At 50.0% G+C, this 20,068-nt stretch overlaps 1 protein-coding gene across 6 annotated transcripts; it reads right to left on the reverse strand.

Moving 5' to 3' along the window:
• Nucleotides 1–1,431: 1,431 nt before the first annotated feature.
• On the reverse strand, nt 1,432–18,504 carry nfe2l1b (nfe2 like bZIP transcription factor 1b). Of its 6 annotated transcripts, none has more exons than XM_066698821.1 (7): nt 18,294–18,503; nt 16,872–16,966; nt 14,450–15,571; nt 7,414–7,632; nt 6,765–6,854; nt 6,317–6,472; nt 1,432–6,104 (listed from the first exon to the last, which is right to left on the reverse strand). In XM_066698821.1, exons 3-7 carry the CDS (start codon nt 15,077–15,079, stop codon nt 4,629–4,631), a joined length of 2,571 nt encoding a protein of 856 aa, XP_066554918.1. In that variant the 5' UTR covers nt 15,080–15,571; nt 16,872–16,966; nt 18,294–18,503; the 3' UTR covers nt 1,432–4,628. The 6 variants fall into 6 exon arrangements, with proteins under 6 accessions (XP_066554918.1, XP_066554917.1, XP_066554919.1 ...); XM_066698820.1 differs by lacking the exon at nt 18,294–18,503 and adding an exon at nt 17,478–17,917; XM_066698822.1 differs by lacking the exon at nt 16,872–16,966 and having other exon boundaries at nt 7,414–7,599; nt 18,294–18,504.
• Nucleotides 18,505–20,068: the final 1,564 nt, after the last annotated feature.

Consider the following 20,068-nt stretch of genomic DNA (forward strand, 5'->3'; position numbering starts at 1 on the left):
TAGTTTATTTTGATCATGATGGCAAGAGATTGCTGGGGATATGTATATACACACAAACATTATATATAATTTCTATATATGTGTCTATATGTGTGTATCCTGTGAAAAATGCTATAGGAGATGAACAGCAGCAGAGCGATGCACTTCTGATTAACTTTATCACTGGTGAACATGTATATGATCTCTGTTCACATATTTTCTAAAATAAAATATTACAAAACCTGACCCAGACAAATACATTTAGTGTTAGTCAGTGAAAATGGTTTATGCTTTGAAAATACAAGAAATGGCTCCACTAACATGGACCATAATTTAATCTTGTCCCAGTTAAATACAATATTTCATCCTGATTATATATATATAATTAGCAGCCTTTACTGATCACCTGCTGGCTGAAGGCCTCCTCAGGGTTTCCACTCATTACGATGTAAAGCTTCTTTATACTGGAGGTTTATTGTCCTCAATCATCCTGCCCAGAATACAATCAGATCACACTTTTTTAATAATCCAACCATAGTGGTCAAGTGTCCCCACAAATACCATTACCGCAATAATAAATACACACATAAACAGATATGAATAAATCGAATTTGCTCCAATATTCTCTGATTATTTTCACGGCCCTTCCTTCATATAGGCCAATATTGTTAGATGGGGTAATGAAAGCCTGGGGTCCTGGCACAGAAGATGGCTTTGTGGAAAGCACTGCCCTCACCAGTTAGGAAGCAGGTGCAATACTAGGAATGGCCTTGAGGTGGCAGTGCAACACAAAATGCTTCCAGAAAGTTCTGGCATTCCCCTTCTATCAAAACAGGTATTGTGGGAGGGGGGTGGGGTTTCAGCTGTTCAGAACCTTTGTCTCTCTGCAAAGGAGAGAGCATTCCAGGGAGAGCTGGCCCGGGCGCTGCTGAGGCCACACTGGCCAGGCTATTATAAACAGAAATACAGCAGCACTGACAGAACACACACGCTCTTCATGAGGATGAAGTGGCTAACCCTGGTCCTGGAGAGCCGCGGGGCCTACAGGGTTGTGTTCTAACCAGATCATTAACTGCTTAATTGAACCAATTGTGGGTCTTAATTAAGCAAAATATCCCATTCAAGGTAGCCAATGATTGGTAATTTAGAGAGACCTGGAAAATCTGCAGGATTGCAACTCTTCAGTATCAGGGTTAGCCACCCCTGCCCTTATGGGTCTCGGCTTTGTAATAGCTCAGGAGGCCGTGACACTAGGTGTGTAAGTATACAGACACAACACTCAGATTTAATGATCCTGTGTGGGCATGGATAGAGGCGCTAACCAAAATAAAACCTGCCCTGTGAGAACTCCTACAAGATGTCTGCTTGCAAGTCTGGCGAAGGTATAATTAGGTGTGCTTTGCATTTGGACAAAGGATTGCCTTTTAAAAATAAATACATTTTAAAAAACAGTCGCAGTTGAAAATAAAAACATTTTATTATCCGGTATAAGAAGAATCCCAGATTGCCAGCAAATGTTCAAAAAGTAAACCAAAAAATTATACAACCAAATAAAAATGAAAATTAGAGCAAAATAAAAAACCCAAGACAACACACTGAAGTCCTCTACACAGACAGGAAAGAAAACAGTACAGACACACATTTCAAACATCGAAATATTTACAGAACACACACGTAAAGGAGAACAAAATGTGGTTTAAAAAGCAAATGTAGGAGCTTCCTAAAGAATGTGCTTTGGAATATGCAGGTGGAATCCCAGTGTATCATTTTCAAGCAGAGAAAAATCAAACCTACAGCCGAGCAACCGCAGCCTCCTTCAGTGACTTGTTTTGGTAATAAAACTTCAAACCCTATACATCTTAAATTCCAGTGTTTTTGTCATCCTACCCTCCACCTCCCCTCTCCAAATCAGAATACAGAATAGAAGAATTCACCAAGAAGTCAAAATTAAAGTTACTTTTTTTTTTTTTTTACCTTTAATAGATTGATCACTAAAATACAGCGTTTTCATATTTGAATCCAGGCTAGTGGTGGAGAGGCCGCAGCAGGGATCCCTCCCAGGAGGGGTCTGGGACACTTCAGTACATGCTGTGGGGGTCCTAAAGCTGGATTTGCCCCATTATGTATCCATGGTTTCTAATTTAGATTAGTTGTCAGCCCGTGCATGATCAGCCCTTGTCTAAACCCGAGAGCAGGCAGATTTCACCCAAAAGATCATTGTCAAGACTGATGGTTACATGGCGCTACATATCCTATCCAAGTGCTCGCGGGTAATGCTGCCCAAAACAGAACGTAAATAACGATAAAATAAATATTAATAATGATCATAAAGTGACCTCAATCAAAAGTTGTTGTAGAGTGGGTTTGTACATCGTACTTCTCAGCCAGACCCGGTCCATTGCACACCACTTCTGTGGCCAATCACTGCCATCTTCCAGAACGCCAAGATGCAGTGGCAGTTCCATCAAATACACGCCCAGTGGGAGAGGACACGCACCCCCCCACCCCTTCTCATCCACATGCGCCCGCGGGAGCGCCCGCTATAGAGAGGAGGAGGAATGAGCAGTAACTCCGGTTGAGTTTGCTCTAATGTGCTGCAGCCGCAGTATTCATCTTGTGCTCTACAGCAGGATCGCGCAAGCCATCCGGAGGCGATACAGCCTGCTGCTTCGGTCGCTCGTAGTCCACTCTGCAGGGCAACAGCAGCAGGAGTAGCGTCAGCTGGAGTAGTAACAGTAGTAGAACCGGCACTGCTGAGCCAGAAAGCGGGACTTGGCAGAGAGAGAGGGACGCCTTCTACAATATTAAAAGGTGCACAGATACAGTTTGCAGTAAAACACCAAAGTAACATAAAATGTGTCAGTGTGTGTTGACTCGTATAAGGCACAGGCTCCAATGTACTGCAGACAGAGGGGAGAGGGGGAGGGGAGAGGTGTTGGCTTTTCTGCAGTGCCGTAAATAAGGGAGGGGAGGGGGGGCAGTAACACTGGAAACAGACTAGCAAACTGGGACAACATCTACACTCAGGACCCTAAAGAGAACTATTTATGTCTTTTACAAAGCAGAGCCAAACCAATCTACCCTAACCTACCACCTTCCACACAGCCAGGGGACCGATCACAACACACTCCAACGCAACACATGACAGTGAGGAACCTGCCCTGCTCAGCAATACAACACGCGATGCTACAATAATAACAGAAACGCTACAGTAAACGTTTACTTTAATGTGTGTAGGTGAGTGTGTGCGTGTGTGTGTGTTTGTGTCCAAAGCAGTCTGCTCGGATAACACACCCCTTCTTTCAAGGGTGGGGGTGTCATGATGGCTGTGGGGGTGATGCTCCATAAAACAGAACAGAGTCAGACCACAGTTCAGACCACAGTCCACTGCGCCGTGCACACAGCCCAAGCCCTACCGAGATGGCTACACAAGTATGTACAGATATACATCGGCCAGCGGGGCAGCGCGGGCGCGTATGCAGCGGCCTCACAGTCTGGCCAGCAGTCCCTCACGCTCCTGTCTTGACTACTCCCGGCGGGATCTAGTCTGGGGAACTGTGGTTTTGTCCGAGAAACAAACCCCCGAGAGTAGGAGGAGGTTAAAAAAAAAGAAATGGGGGAAAAGTGCTTAACGTAGAAGACTCTGCGACACCCGGACGCAGTACATCAAACCATAAGTGCTGCATAGGATCAATTCCTTAATGTCCGAAGGGGGCGGGGGGTAAATATTTAAACAATACAATAAATAAAAATTAAAATGAGTTAAAGAATTAGTAAAAATAAGGGAAAAACCACTTGACACTGCGCACACAACCTTTGGTAAGCATTTGGCATGGAGGCAGCCTGGCACTGTTCTGCCGCTACTTCCTTCTCTCTCGTCCTGAAAACTGACGCCCACCACAACTCGGGGCCACATCCAGGCCTCTGTCCTTAAACCCCCTCCTCTCTGGGCAGCTCGGTGCCGGCGGGAAGGTGTGTGGGGGACGGGGACCCCAGCAGGCTTATGACAGGGCTCCAGGAGGAACCCCCAGTCCCAGGGCTCAGTGAAACCCTTCCAACACCGCAGAAACCCTCAGGCCAGAATCACAGTGTTCCGGCTCGTGTGAGCAGCCCGGTGTTCCCCGGCCCCATCATAGGCCGGACAGTGTGTACCTCGGTGTCCCAACTGTACTTCAGCCAGGCCTCTCCTAGAACACATTGCTCTTCTCCTCCCCCTCCTCCTCCTCCTCCTCCTCCTCCTCCTCACTGGCCTACAGTCTCAGGATCTAAAGCAGTCTGTTGATTTGTTCCTGAAGTTTATTTTTTGTTCGTTTTTCTTTCTTTATTTTTTTGTTCATTTGTTTTTTATTTGTGACTTTCTAAAATCAAGTCAGTATTAAATCAACACATCTGTACTTGACCAGATATTTCAAGAAACAAACCTTGGAGGGGAGAAGATATATTTTTCCATAGCTTTTTTCAATTAGATTTTGAGTCCGTCTATCCCCCTTCCCTTCAACGACACTCTCGTACAAGAAAAATATATTTTTTTAAATCATAATGCTTCAGTTTCGTTCCACCATTGAAAAGAATAGAATAGAAACTAAAGTTAATGCAAACGAAAGCGAGACAGATCACTGTGTGGAGCGGAAGGGCAGCAGCAGGGGCCCTCATTTCTTCCGGTCCTTTGGCTTGCGCTCCTGCCGGTGGGCCTGCTCGGCCGCCAGCGTGCGGGGGATGACGAGGACGCTGCCGTCGCTGCCGTACTGGAGCGCGTACTCGCTGGGGGGGTAGGGCCGGCCGCGCTCATCGCGCAGGCGTGAGAACACCTCCTGGTACAGGCTGTGCACCTTCTGCTTCATGTGGCGGATGGAGCGCACGAACTCCACCTTCTCGCGCAGCAGCCGCGTCTTGTCCCGCCGCAGCTCCTCCACACCATGCTCCAGGTTGAGGATGGTGTCCAGCTTGCGCTTGCGGCAGTTCTGCGCTGCCATCTTGTTCTTGCCACGGCGCCGGATGTCACGGACGAGCGCCAGCTGGGCCTCACTCAGGGGGTGCTTGGCCAGCAGCTCATTGAACTCCTCCACCGGCAGGTTGATGATCTTCTCGTTGGAGAAGGGGATCTTCATGGCCCGGGCACGCCTCTCGTCGCGGCTCGACTGCTTGTCCAGGAAGTCCTGTTGCTGGATCTGCTGCTGGATCTGCTGCTGCTGCTTCTCCCGGCCCTGCTTCTTGGGCGGCGGGGGCGGGGGGCTGTGCGCGGAGGCCAGGGGCAGGTTGTAGGTGTGGTTGTGGCTGACGTGCTCCAGCTGCGGCAAGTGGTGGAAGAGGGAGGGCTCCTGGTAGCTCATGCGACACAGCTTGCTGTACTCGGGCTGGTAGCCGCCCACCGCACCACCCTCCTCCAGTTCACCCACTGCCTCTGAATCGGTACTGTAGCCCACTGCGCCTTCCTCAGAGAAGGACACTGAGGAGGAGGAGGATGAGGAGGAGGAGGAAGAGGAGGAGGAAGATGATGAGGAAGATGACGAGGAAGAGGAGGTCTCGGAGCTGCTGGGGGAGGCGGGGCTGCGTCCAGAGTCCAGAGACAGGCCGGAGTCGGAGTCCAGCTCCTCCTCGAGCCGCGAGGCCTGCGCCTGGCTGAAGCCCTCCTCCATGGCCAGGTCCAGCAGGCTGATCTCGTCCAGCATGGCCTCCTCCAGCAGGCCACCCAGGGGGTCGGGCAGGGTGGGGGTGGAGGTGCCGTTGGCCGTGCCATTGAGCGGCGGGGGTAGGAAGATACCGGTCAGGTTGGTGGCCCCGAAAGTGGAATTAACGTCCGTGGAGTTGCAGGAGGAGAGGCTGAGCAGGGAGGGCCGCGGGCCGGGAGCCTCCAGGGCACAGCCGCTCTCCAGCTCCGGGGAGAAGAAGGCCGGGAAGTCCTGGCTGCAGCTGGGCAGGGAGGCTTGGTGCAGACTCACATCCTGGTGGATGGGGGAGGGGCTGGAGAGGCCGAAGCTGCCCATGGACCCTGACTCCAGCCCACTGCTGCTGCTGTTACTGGTGCTGCTGCTGTTACTGGCGTTCCCGCCGCCGCCACCGCTGCTGCTGCTGCTGTTGTTGTTCACGGGCAGGAAGTCATCAGATGTGCCATTCACCTCCATGTCCTGCCGGCCACCCATCACAGAGGATCCCAGAAGACCAAGAGAGAGACAGAAGAAAAACGCATACATACATAAATAAAAAAATTAATTAAATAAAGCAAAATGCAGTCAAGATGGCCCAGGCTACTATATCCAGCCCCGGTCTTGGAGGTCTCGCCGGGTCACCAAAATGCACCACTCACTTGGTCAATGGTTAGTGGAGATTGGGCACTGACCTGCAGCTCCATGATGGCCATGATGTCCTGCCACTGCTGCTCCAGGTCGAGGGTCGTGTCATTCTGCGGCAGGAGGGGGGACAGCAGGGGACCCTGGGAGGTGGAGGGGCCCTCCTCGCTGGGGTCTCCCAGCTCTGGGCTTACGGGGCCTGGGAACTGACAGACCAGCACAAACAAACAGCAACAAGATCAACAGCAACATCATGGACAACAGCATCACCACCAATAATACAGTGTCAGTCAAACTGCGTTAAAAAGAATGTCTTGATGCATCACATGATGAACTATAGAGCATGCAGGGGGCTCCAGCTAGAATGAACAGCATGAATGCTTGTTCTTTTGTTTCTGAAGCAGTCTGAGAGACCAAGACGCCATGCCGAAGCCCAACTGAAGGGGTCGCTCCTCAGACAGTCGGCTCTAGCCCCAAAGGGGTGGCTCAGACCCTCACCTCCGCCTCGTCTCCGAAGGGGAACGTGGCCTCCAGCAGTCTCAGACACTCCTGCAGGGACAGCGTAGTTTGGTCACCCAGGTCAGCAAGCTGCAAGCAAAACAGAGGACACAGACAGGTTGAGTCACTGGAGGACAGGGATGGGTCGACACTACACACATTATTGTTTAGGGAAGGCAAATATAGCTTTTTACATAAAAAAACACATTAAGAATAAAAATCTATTCATCAATATAGAAGTATAAATAATAATGAGCATAAATAAATAGTCCTGCCCAGTTTAATGCATGCCTTTGGGTTTTATTTATTTTGAACACATGCACAGTGAGGTGTATGTATGCACACACAGCAGCACGGCAGATGCCCCCTGCAGCACTGAAAGCACATAGCCTGCCAGTCTCTGCACAGAGGTCTGCAGCCATTGGGAGGGGAAGGGTGCAAGTGGGGGTGAGAGTGAGTGTGCATGGGGGGAGCGGGGGTGCAAGAGCACGAACAGGACAAAAGCACAGACTGTGGCACAGAAGGTAGTGGGCTGCAGCCTGAACCTCCATGTAGGTTGACAGCAGTGCTGAGTCACAAACACCAGTGAATGCACGTTTCTGAGGGAGGCAGGGAGGGAGGAGGAGACACAGACCAGGGGGAGGTATACCTGCACAGGAATGCTCTCCCCGGTCTCCCCATCCACCTGGGAGTGGCGGCCGCCCCCCTGCAGGTTTTGCCTGTTCTGCCAGCCCTCCCCCTCTTCCTTCTCCCCAGAGGGGCGCTTCTCGGGTTCGCTGTCCTTGTGCCGGTTGCTGTAGTCGAACACGTCGCGGCCCGCACCCAGGTCCATGTCCTGCCGCCACAGAATGTCAATCAGGGCGATGTCCTGCCAACAACGTGGGAGAGAGGGCGCTAGAGTCTCGGCCACTGCTGCTGTATGAGCCACACTGCTCAACGTGTCCCCCACCTACTACTACTACTATCAATTTTATCAATTTTTATAAATTTTATTACAGAGTTCTTCTCCACTGCACTGGCCTGGCCTGCTCTACACAAAGACTCTCTGGATGCGTTTCAGGCTTGGGACCAGGAGTGGGAGCACCCTGATCCTGACACATACGAACAACCCAGGTTTGTAAATGCAAGCTCAGCTTCTACATACACTAGTGTCCATGAACGTCTGTAGGTTTGCATGTGTACATCCATATGTGTGAGCCAAACACCACACACACAGAAATGGGGATGTGCAGTTCCTGCTTCTTTGGTCTGGGGAAAAGCTACGCGTCAATAATCATCAAGAATAAGTGGATCAATAATCACAGTGCAGCTCCGACCGCTGCCCACCGATCGCCCATTACACCAGCACTGGGGAGCCCTGCTGCAATCCCACTGGCCTGGTCTACGCTCTGCTCACCACAGGGCCCCGATCAGGAGCTATAAAGAGCTTCAATGGCTAGAGAAGCACCACTTACTGTCAGCTGGCTTTTATAAAAGCACTACTGATAACAACACTCTCACACTCATTCACACAAATCAGAGTTACGTGTGCCCCAGCTTAGGTTCAAAACACAGGGCAGCATAACTGAACCAATTGTGGGTCTAAATTAGGCAAAATGTCCCTGTGTTCAAGGTATGCAATGCAGGATTGCAGCTCTCCAGGAACAGAGTTGGCAACCCCTGCCCTAGGCAGTATACAAGCTCCCAACTGAGGGAGAGGGGAGAGCACAAGGTCTTGAAAGCAGTGGCAGAGTTTCAGGGACAGGGAGAGACAGGAGGGGGCGGGGGGTGGTGTTTACAAAGTACAGGATAATTGCAGGCAAGCGGTAAACAAGATGGGTTGTGAAAGTGAGTGTGTGCAGTGGACCCCATCTTGAATTACAAAACGGCACAGCCAAGGACACACAGGGTTCTTGTCAGACTGGCTGGCCGGGGTGGTTTTGCAGATGGTGAATTGGTGCCCAACAACAGTGCTGGTCTCTTACACAGGGAAGAGAAAGGGCAGGGGGGGGGAGCGCATCGGCTACATGTGCACACTTATGGCACAATACTGAAAATAGCCCCGTCTGAGTTAGAGCGGTATCACTTTGCCGCTCTCTGTGCTGATAGCCTGTATACCCAACCTCCCTGAACTATAGAAATACTTCTGTGATAAGCATCATGAAAACACTGCTGTAGTCTGTACAGGGGTGAGTGTATCCTCACGTGCCCTAGCTCAGTGACACACAAAAACATACCTGAGCTCCAGGGCCCCAGCGGCACGAGGCCTCTGCTGTTAAGCTGACCAGCTTACTGCTCTGGCTATAGGTTGTTAGTTTGTTGCATTAGCACTGTGGTTACTGTATGTATACAGTGTTTGAATGTATATGCATTCAGCAGTCTGCCCCCTTCTCCCATTATTATTTTTATTTTTCCGATCTTGTTGCCACAGCTGAACCGAGGCCACCCTTCATTCTCATCAGGAAGCTGAACGGCCTTGGTACTAGACCGACAGATGGCATTGTGGGTAAGAGGAGGCGGATTGTGGAGAATTCCAAGGAGAGTGCCCCAGATGGGCAGCAAGGACCCCTCGCAGCTCCGAGGGACATGACAGGAACATTACTACTACTACTACTACTATAACAATCCTCGGACCACTTCAATGAGGAGCCAACACGTTTTAAGTAAAGGGAGAGGTTATGTTAGGAAAATTACATTTTGTTGTGCGTGTAAATATTTTTTACATTTGTGCCTCAAACTAAAGGAGGAGCTATCCTGCTTCCTCACTGAAGTTTTAAAAAAAAATCACACATTCAGGTTTCCATCCATATGAACCAGTGTAACACGAAAGCTTGGGCTGGCCGGACAGCAGCGCTTCCGAGTGGTTAACCGGCACTGGTGGCTGCGTTAGAGCGGCCAGTGGGCAGGTGGGCCCCTGCTCTGGCACAGCGCGGCTCTGAGGGGAGAGCCAGCCAGCTGCAGCTCGTGATTGAGTTTATTGATCCCAGTCTATATAAATAGCCCCAGAGACTGTAACGGGCACGCTTTCTCAGACTCCATTAGTGAGGTAGGAGAGGGAGGAGGAGGAGGAGGGGACGAGGAGGAGTATAGGGGCTGCCATACTGAACCAAACAGTCAGAGAAGGTTCAGGGCAAAGCACTGGTCACAGACACAGCATTTTGTACCTGAGCATTTTAAAGCATGAGTGCAGCATCTTACACAATCCACCTTCAGCCTGCAACCTAAAACTAAAGGCCTGAATGACTGGGGACAGGAAGGCAAGGGCATACAAGGGCACTCGGATTGAGGTGCAGCAGTGTTTGCACTGCATTAGCTGACCCCCCCCACCTGCTCCAGCTCCACCTGCTCCATCTCAAATGAACCTTTGGGAACAAGAACACACTGATTCATGAAGAGCACCTCTGAGTCACCAAGCAGGACAGGATTGCTTAAGGCACAGTGCCTCCCGCCTCACTAAATTCCATCTCCCAGGCCAGTAACCCATACCACGGGACTGAAGCTCTCGGGGTGCGTTTGGAAACCAGCAACCAAGCAAGCAGGACAGGGTGCTCGGCCGACTCATCGGTCACCTGCCTTGTGTTCAGCCAGCGGGGTTTCGTGGCACAGCCCAGGACACTGCCAGCTGTGCAAAACAGTCGGCTCCGAGACTGGGAACCAGCACTCACCTAGCCCTACCTCAGAGCGTGCCAAAGCAGCGGACTGGGGGCTGCCAGGTGGCCTGATGAGAGCTACACTGCTGCCTGTCATTGTCCAGGCAACAGGTTTCTATGCAAGGATAAAGAACTGGCCCTGGCCTGGCAGACACCACGGACCTTAGTACTCTTGGCACAGGCGAGACTCCCCCCCCCACCCCACCTCTGCATAAACGCATCGATTTCTGTGATGACAAGCCAGTGAGGAGACAGGAAATTTGGCACCACCTGATCCTCAGGCTCTGTGCATGGAGAGCTTAAACAAGCACCTGGGCAGGACCACGTCCCGGACGACCCAGCACATGTGTCAGCAGAAAGAGCCAAGATCACAAACCGCATCGCACACATCCAGACACCCATAATCAGCCTGACTGAAGCATCATCTTTCAGGATTCATCGACACCACTTTCATGTCCCGCTTCACAGCAGCAGTCCTCCACGGGCCCAAGCATTTGTTTTAACAGCTGCAGTCCCCTTACTGCTGCTGTGGTTGTTGTTGTTGTTATTATTTAGATCTCCGATTAGTATGGGGGGACACAGCAGTGGTCAGGACATGCCTAACATGCTGTGACTTTATGCTGCCACACACTGCGCTCATGTGACACAGCAGCTCAGCTGCCTACTGCCCTGCCTGCCCATACAGAATGGGCCTTGGCGTGGACAGAACGAGGGGGGGGTGGGGGGGCCAGCACATCGCCATGGCTTGCCAGTGTCACTCAGAGCACAGACAGTCACGAGCAGGGTTTGTCGTGGAGACGGGTATAATTAAAGGCTGCGTTGCTAATCTCCACCCTGTCAGCCGGCCCTGCCCGCCCCCTCACTGCAGGCAGGCAGCCAGGCGAGCGGGCAGCTGCTGCTCTGCCTCTGGGCCTGAGGGACTAAGACTGCCCAGCCCAGCTTATTCACTGCACAGCTTGCCCAGGCACAGAGAGGGAGATGGGAGGGAGAGAGAGAGAGAGAGGGAGGGAGACCGTGAAGGCTGGAAGTCTGGTGGGAGAGGTGGGGTGGGGGGGGTAGAGACAGTGCCATGAACTGAAACCTGCCACCCTACAACATGCGTCTGGGAATGCTCCTGAAAACACAAATGCCAGTTTGGTTCGCGTACTAGAGTAACCATGGGAATGTGACTGAACATGCCCTTCTCCACCCACCCCCTTTGGTCCTGTCTGTTCACCCAGAGGAGAGCGGCAACTCCTGCAGCAGCGCCACAGCCTGGCCCGGCATCCAGAAGGCCCACACAGCAGAGGCTAGGAACAGCACGGAGGCTGCGGCTCGTGTCCAGGCCTGCCGGTGCTGTGGCCACTTTAGCCCAGTGATTAGGTAAACCTCTTCAGCACGCCACCGCACAGCTGCACCAGGAAGACAGACGCCTCGGGCAGCGGCCGCAGGTCAGGAACCATTATTTTTGTGCGTGTTGGGGGGGCTGCGTGCACATCTAATTTAAGGGGTGATACGGACACACAAAAAGAATGGCAACTACTGCCTACTTAAAATAAAAACTGACCAATTCTCGGACACAGCGGTCACGTCTCTGCAGTGCGCGGCCTGGGGGAACGCAGTCCAAACACAGGGGTGGAATCCGGAAAGCCCGGTTACACAATGACACTTAGAGGACACAGGCGGGTTGACAGGTGCAAATCTCCCAGTAAGCCCAGACCAACAGGGGAGAATCCCAGCGCACCTGCCAGCCTGCCTGCCAGTCTGTATCATGCTTTCTGTCTCCTTATGTCTGGGCATGTCCAGACTGGGGCAGCAGTGTGTGTGTATGTCTCTCTCTGTAGGGCTATTTTTACACATGTTGCTCAGCGTTGCTAATGGCATGTGTCTATGGCTCTTTCTAGACTGGACTAACTCTCCAGTAACTCTCTCCTGGCTGACCTCTCTCACCAACCTGCCCCCACCCCTGGCTGCCCACCTGATGTAAACTAATCTTGCCAAGGATTGCCCCTTCCCGTCCATCCTGCCTCCTGCCCAGCTGTGGACAGGTCCTACCTAATTTACACCCATGACATTTATTCCATCGCATGCAGCTCTTTGCCTTGTGCAGCACGTTGAGACCATTCAGACTATTTTTTAAAGAGCCTATACACAATAGAAGTTATTATCATTACTGTTATTTTCCTGCCCTGCTTCACGTTTCCCTCTCCTAGCTGATGACATCACAAGCCAGGCTGGTTTCACTCTCTGTTCCTCTGCGGTACGCTGGCCAGCCCACACTATCCATTTATGTATACTCCCTCTATCAGTTACTGCGTGATGCTGCGTTCCGCATCGCGTTTCACATCATACCCTGTCCAGTGCGGAGCGTTTCACACTACAGATTTGTTTCGGTTTTAACAGGTTAACATGGCCGTAACATTATAATGCGGTTTGGCTGCTGAACACAAAATAAAGCAAGCCAAACAAAGAAAGTAGATGAATAAAAACAATCGGATCAAAGCAATTCATTACATTTATTAACAGCCATGCCTTTAGGAGTCAGGACAAACTAGCATGGCACCGACTCCAGGTTCGAGTCAAGGTCTGCCTCGCCTGCGCTGGGCTGAACAGTTTGTTCCGCAGTAAATGCCAGAGCCAGCGCTTTGCAGGGTCAGTTGAAAGTGTCAACAAGTGAATGGGCTGCGAGAATAACAAGCGCAGGGCAGGCAGGGCCTCACAAGGCCGGCTGGCTCATGTTCCCTACTGCTCTGGGGGTGCCTGAGGTCAGTCAGCATGGAAGAATCAGAGCTGCAGTGTTTGTGTGTGTGTGTGTGTGTGTGTGTCCGTCTGTCTGTCTGTGTGCATGTGTCCATGGGCACATATGCATTTACCAGAGGCCTGTGATCAATTTGAGTGTGTATTTTAACTGTACATACATTTTGTCACTGAATTTCTCATTATGTTTCCCCCCCACACACATTGTCAGAAGACATTTTGGAAAGGAAGATCAATTTATCACAGATGTGCAAGTCCACAACTGTTATCTGAAACTCCGCAATAAAAGCTATACAGACTGTATACAAATGCCTGTTCAGTGCGAATATATACAGCTCTGGAAAAAATTAAGGGACTACTGCAATTTTTTCTTAAATCAGCATCTCTACATGTATGGCAGCCTTTACATTGATATTTTTATTTGGAATTTGGGAGAAATGTTGTCAGTAGTTCATAGAATAAAACAAAAATGTTCATTTTACCCAAATACATACCTATAAATAGTAAAACCAGAGATCTGATAATTTTGCAGCGGTCTCCATTTTTTCCAGAGCTGTAAATTGTCAGATATAAACAACAATAATGTTTGTACTGAACGATACAGAACCGCCAATATAAACTCCTTTCAGTCCGGTGGGAGTGAGGGAGAATGACCTGCACAAGATCTTGACCAGCAAACTGTTAAGGTGTGGAGCAAAGCAGGCAAAGCAGCAGGGGCCCCCAACCCTGCTCCCTAACAGCCACAGCACAGCCGCTTCAGTGTCTACTTGGCCTCTCATGTACTCATCACTGTCCTGACAGAACCAGATCAAGCCTCGATCCATCCGCTCCCGAGAGAGTGGGCGATTTAAAACCCTGCCGGACCAAGACAACCCCTCCTGGACCGGGCCTCCCCCAAACCCTACCCTCCCCAGTGGTCAAAGCCTTTCAGCAAATCCTGGCTGTCATGCTATTATTCCACCATGTCAACCCCTCATTCAGTCAGGCCTCAAACAACAACAGGGGGACAAAAACTACAAAAAAAAAAAAAACTGAAATGTTGACAATGAATTGGAATGGGCTGGAAAATACTGGTTGAGCAGCAATGACAGCAACACACGCACTCCCCCTCTCCACGGCGGCGTCTGTGCTCAGCCTGAGCATTCAGGGGCGTAACAAGCTCGAGCTCTCATCTCGCAAGGCAGCTAAAAACACACCCCTGTCCAGAAGAGCAAGATCTCTTCCTTTAACAGCAGTGCAACTCCCCACAGACCTTTAAAACCTGCCCCGACACCAGAGCGCAGGGAAAAACACATAAGATAGAAAACAAAAGTTGCATACCTCTTTGGTGAGGTCATCATTGCCGTTGTTGTCAGGGAGTCTGTCGCCATCGTCCTCATCATCCTGGGGGGCCCCAGCACCCAAGCTCTCCTCCTCCTCCTCGCCACCGTCGCCCTCACCGACAACACCCTCACCCCCTCCACCTCCACCTCCACCTCCTTCTCCTCCTCCTCCATAGCTGGACCCGGGGGAGCCCTCTCCCCTCATGACAGATCCCTCGGGGTTGCTGTCCATGTCGTCCAGCCCACTGCCATTGTCCAGGGCGATGCTGGGGCTGGACTGGCCGGCTGTGCCCACGCTGTCTGGGTCACGGTGAACCAGCCAGGCACTGAGCTCCGTGCTGGGCACCTGCAGCCGGTCCAGGGAGCGCACCTCGTTCAGCAGGCGGCGGGCGGTGAAGTAGTAATCGAGGTCCACGCTCTTGGGGTGGATGCCATAGCCATCCAGCGTGTTGCGCAGGTTGTGGAACTGCGTCTGCGTGTAGGCCGAGCTGGGACCCAGGATGATCTCCCGCAGCGGGGGCAGCTGGGAGGTCAGGTAGGTGTCCACATCCACCCGCACCCCAATCAGACTCAGCAGAATGGTGAACTGGATCAGGCCCTCTGTGAAGTATTTTTTCAAGTAAAGCATTTCTTTTTGGAAAATAATAATAACGAAATAATAAAAAAATTAAATAAAGTGAAAAAGGGGAGGGAGATGGGGAATACTAATTAAAATAACAAGGAAAGGAAAACATATTTTATTTTATTAAAGTCAGAGCGGGGTGGTGTGTGTGAAGTTGGGAGCGGTGTCCTTTTTATCCAAAGTGTGGACACCATACAGAGACCAAGAGGAGAGGTAAAGAGCTCTTTGGAAATATTGTCTTTCCTCTCTCTCTGGGGCGGAGGGTGGAATGAGGGAAGGGGAAAAAAAAAAAAACAGAATTCCCAAAATCCAAGTTAGTTTTGCTTTACAGTCCACAGTGGCTGGGAAAAACGTGGAGACACAGGAAGGGGCAGGTTTACAGGGCCCAGCGCTCTCCCCACACAAAGTCCCCTCCTCCCTGCCACCGAACTCCGAGCTGTCACACAGTCCAGGCCTGTTCTGTGCCAGAGGACTCCGGTGCCTTTGCTTGTGCCACACCTGTATAAACAAAGGGGTGGGTGGAGGGGGGGACAACAAGAAAAAATTGTGAATACAGGACTTACAGAGGCAGGACCAGTTACTTCCTACAAAGTGTAAATGGTAAACAAGTTCATCATTTATATAAGCATATCACCTGAGAATGAAAAATTTGCCATGTATAGTTTCTCCTGCCCAAAAGCTTTGCGATTCAAAATATATATGTATATATACAGGCATACAAGAGGTCTGTCCTGTCAAACACCACAAATGAAAGCCCCAGCAAAGGGCCTGTGAGCTCCAGTTTGGGAAGCCCAGTGATCCAAACAAAGAACAAAGCTTGGGCTGCAACACACTGCTCCCATTACAAACCTGCAAGCTTGGGCAGGAGAACCAAACTACACAAGACTGGAGCTGTGAAACACTCTAGTTACACTGTACTTCATCTTTCCCCCCCGTCAGCCATTTAAATGATCCACCTGGTGATACCACTTCATCTTGGACATCCATGGGTCAAAATGTTTAAGCAAGCGGGTGGATGCTCCTGTAGGCTCTCACACTTATTTCTGTATTTTGAGTGTCAAGCACGGTTCTGCACATACAGAATTTGGAAGGAAGTCAGCTTAAAAGTGGCAGTTTCATAAAGTGTCCCTTTATGGTTACAGAAAGGCTACCGCAGTTACATTTAAAAGGTTAAAACATCACTAAGGGACAGAGCTTGGGGTGAAATCCAGAAGTGAACACGCCTAGTAGAAGTTATTCTGCATCAACAACAAAACAACCAGCACTTCCAGTCTCTCCGGGCGGCAGTGCTACTCTGACCTAATTCGTATATAGGAGCGGTATGGGGATATCTTGGCTGCCCTACTGCATGATGTAATTTTGCCGTTTCCCGGGCAATCTACGTCCCTTTCCCTCCCCAGCTCCGTTACAATAACAATAAAGCCAAGCCTGTCCTTTTTAGTGACCGACTGTAACCGCAGGGGAGGGCAGGGAGGGCTGGGCGGTCTCCGGGGGAAGGAGGGTCGTATTGAACATTGCGCAATAAACAACATTATTTTTAGTCAGGTGACTCTGTAGACACCATGTGGGCAAACACTTCTGGAAAGGAAACCTCGGAATGAAAAAGGAGAAAACAAAACCTGACGAAACCACATACAGACATTACATCTGTTTCCGTGTAGTTTCAAAGTTTGCTACTTTGTGTAAATTGTACATCTCTAAACTACTATTTGCATGTCCCCTTTCTTCTCCAGGTTGCAATAATTGGTGTCCCCGAACTCAACCCACCTTACCAAAATAAAATCAATGCGAAACTCACCAAACTAGGCATGTGCTCAACTGCCTCCATCCATGATAATATATTTATAATGCGTTCAAATCCAGTCGGGCATGCCGGTGCACTTCGCTCTCCCACTGAATGCGTAATAAAAACCGAATGACTCACAGCACAGCTTGGGACATTGTCAATCTGGTAACAGTTTAATTAACAAAAACAAAACAGTTCAACAACAACACGTTTATATAACCCCTATCGCAACAGCTTACAATAGGCAAACACCCCTGCCCAACAACTGTCAGCGAGGAAACCAAAGGGAAAAGCAAAAAACATTTAAAGTGCAAACACCTATCCACTCTAGTTTCTTTTAAGGGATGATGGCAAAACATCGTCTACTAAATACTTAAACCAGGCAGAATGGACGCGCTAGAACAATGTAATAACCATCATCATAGTTTATGATGTCTGCAGCAAAACCGAGATACGCATTGCCGATTGATATCAATTGTGTCTTTACTTTGGATCCCAGTGTACACAGCTTGGACAATATGGCCAAGTCCTTCATTCGTCTAGACAAGCGACGAAGAGGGTCTTTCTTGCGACACAAAATTAAATAAAACAGCAACAGTTAAGACCACAGTGTCCCACCTGCGAGTTGTGCTCAGGTCGAGGAAGTCAGTGTACATTTCCAGACCCCGGCTCTCAGTCCATTATTGTCTTTTCAGAGAGAAACCGCACAATCAAAACCGAGCACGGCAACTACAAAACCAAGAATCGTTTAAATGTCACAGCCGCGTTTCCTGTGGGCTGCTTTTGTCCTGCGTGGATTCATAAAGTTACGGAGGGTTTCTGTGAAGGTGAACCGGGAACTGTGCACAATTTATAAGCCGCTTCGGTCCCCTTTACATCGCCCCGCCGCCCATCGTGACGTACAGACTCGCTTATTTTCTGTCTGCCCTGTCCCCCCCACCCCCTCTAACAGCAGCCGGCAGTCTTGAACACTAATCTCTCTCTTCCTCTCACTCGGGGGGGGAAACAGCGTGGCCGCCCACCTCGAAGCGACACACACAGTTCCTGAGACACCAACCCGGAAGTGCCGCATCGGCCCACTTCCGCCATCGCTGCCCAGCAACAAGTGGCGCCACGGCGAGCGACAGCGCCGATCAGCCAATCAGGGCGAGAGGAAGAACCTCGACAGAGGGGTTCGCACAAACCACAGCCAATCACGGTGGAGGGGGGCGGGTGGACGGTGGAGGGGGGCACCAGAAGTAAGTGGCTTTACTGCACGTCCAGCTCTAACATGTTTATATTTTATTTTCTTACAATTAGTATATACGCAGCCCTGCCTGTTCTACTCCTCTGTGCCCGAAGTGAGTAAAACACACCAACACAGACACCTCTGACAGCCCCCACTGCAGACGCTCCTCTTTCGCTACCCTGTTCACTTTCAGTCTTGCTACTTACGGCGTGGAGATTTGGAAAGGCAGCGCCCTGGAAATCAACACAACCGGGCTGTCGCTTTTTGGTGTCCCCTCGGAGTCTCTCTCTCTCTCGCTAGTAATGTCAGTTACGGCTGTTTGTCTTGTCTCCCCTTGCTTAGGCCCATCGTGACTTGCACAAAATTTCCTCAACTACTGAAGGCACGTTTTTGCACCGCGCATGCGTGGAATATTCCAGGGCGCACTGTGGATGAGGTCACCGCGTTGGATCGATTGTCCCCGCCCAGTGCGCATGAGTGTGGGGGGGTACAGGAACCATGTGACTTTTGCCTGTTTTATTGCTGGGCTTTAAAAGCATGAACACCGGCCAATGAAAGAGCTATGTCGTGTTTTATATACCTCGGTATCTAGACCTATTCTGAGCGAACTGTTTATTGAATGTGTATTTACACACCGGCCATGTTTCTGTTACAGTAAAAACTGTAGAGTTACTGTGTGTCTTCACTGCCTGCAATATTGTATCACTTGTTGTTGCGTCACAGTCAGGTATGTCGGCCTTGACAGACTGGAAGCTTAGACGGCGAGCTTGCCTACCCTTGTGGCAATGTATCGTCCAGCTTGGCGTGTTATTTGAGGGCATCCCCTGAACGCAGATAACCCCTGGTAGCACTAACTGTGGGTCACATCGCCCCCTGCCGACGTGCCACCGTCAGCCCTCACTGTACACTGTCTCGTTGGAGCGGGTCTGGCCTGCGCAATACGTCGTCCGGTTTTTGTTTGATCTGAACCGGATAATTGACTTTATCACACGGGTGTGTTCAAGGTGTCCAAATGACCGATGATTTACTGGGAACCGTGAAACCCGCAGGATTGTCTCTCTCTGTCTCGAAACAGGACTTGACGCCTCTGCCCTGCAATCTCGACCAGCTCTGAGGAGCTACACTCATCTTCTCGCTCCCATGTCCCTCTCAGAGACTAAAACCCAAATGTATACAAACTAGTCTTAATTAGACACGATTAACTAGAAATGTTGCCGCAGACAACTGTTTATCACTAAAGCGCAGGGTCCCCTTACCTACCCAAAACCGAACTATCTGCGAGAGATCTTTTTATTATTCATAGATTTTTGAACAATTGTTCAGCTTATAGAAATGCACAAATACATATACAACTGTGTAGGTGACATGACCAGCAGTTTCAAAGTTTGATTACAATAGCTGAAGCGAATGTTTAAACACTTTTAGTTATCATTTTTCTTTCAAACTTTCTATTAGAACAACAGCCAGTGTTTTGCAGAGCCGTGGGAACGCCTTCTTTGCAGCTTTTCCCCGTCAGTCCGCAGACGCGTGACCTGCGCGGTGCGGTGGATCACATGGCGCGGGGGGGGGACCAAGTGGAAACGGATTTGTCTTACGTGTCAAGCTCTGCAGAGTATTTACTTGAACTGAGGTTATCTATTAAACATATTATACAATCTTCCAAGCTGTTTTTTTATTTGTTGTTGTTTCATAAGCTTAAACTGAACTTTCATGCATTTTTTTAATTATGATATTGCTGATATGCAATGTGAAAGGCAGGTTTGTCAGAAAGTCTTCGATTGCCCTAGGCTCAAAAGACTACAATACAAGACAATGTACAATCACACACCCACAAACATGATATAGAAATGTAAACGTGTACTTGTATATTGTGTTGGTTTATTATAATTATAATTATTATTATTCCTTCTAAAAAAACAATCGTAGGCAGTAGGGGTGATACCTGGGGAACCCTGTCCTGCCCCCTGGTGTAGAGGTTTTA

Source organism: Amia ocellicauda, chromosome 3 (genome assembly GCF_036373705.1).
Source record: "Amia ocellicauda isolate fAmiCal2 chromosome 3, fAmiCal2.hap1, whole genome shotgun sequence".
NCBI lineage: Eukaryota > Metazoa > Chordata > Actinopteri > Amiiformes > Amiidae > Amia > Amia ocellicauda.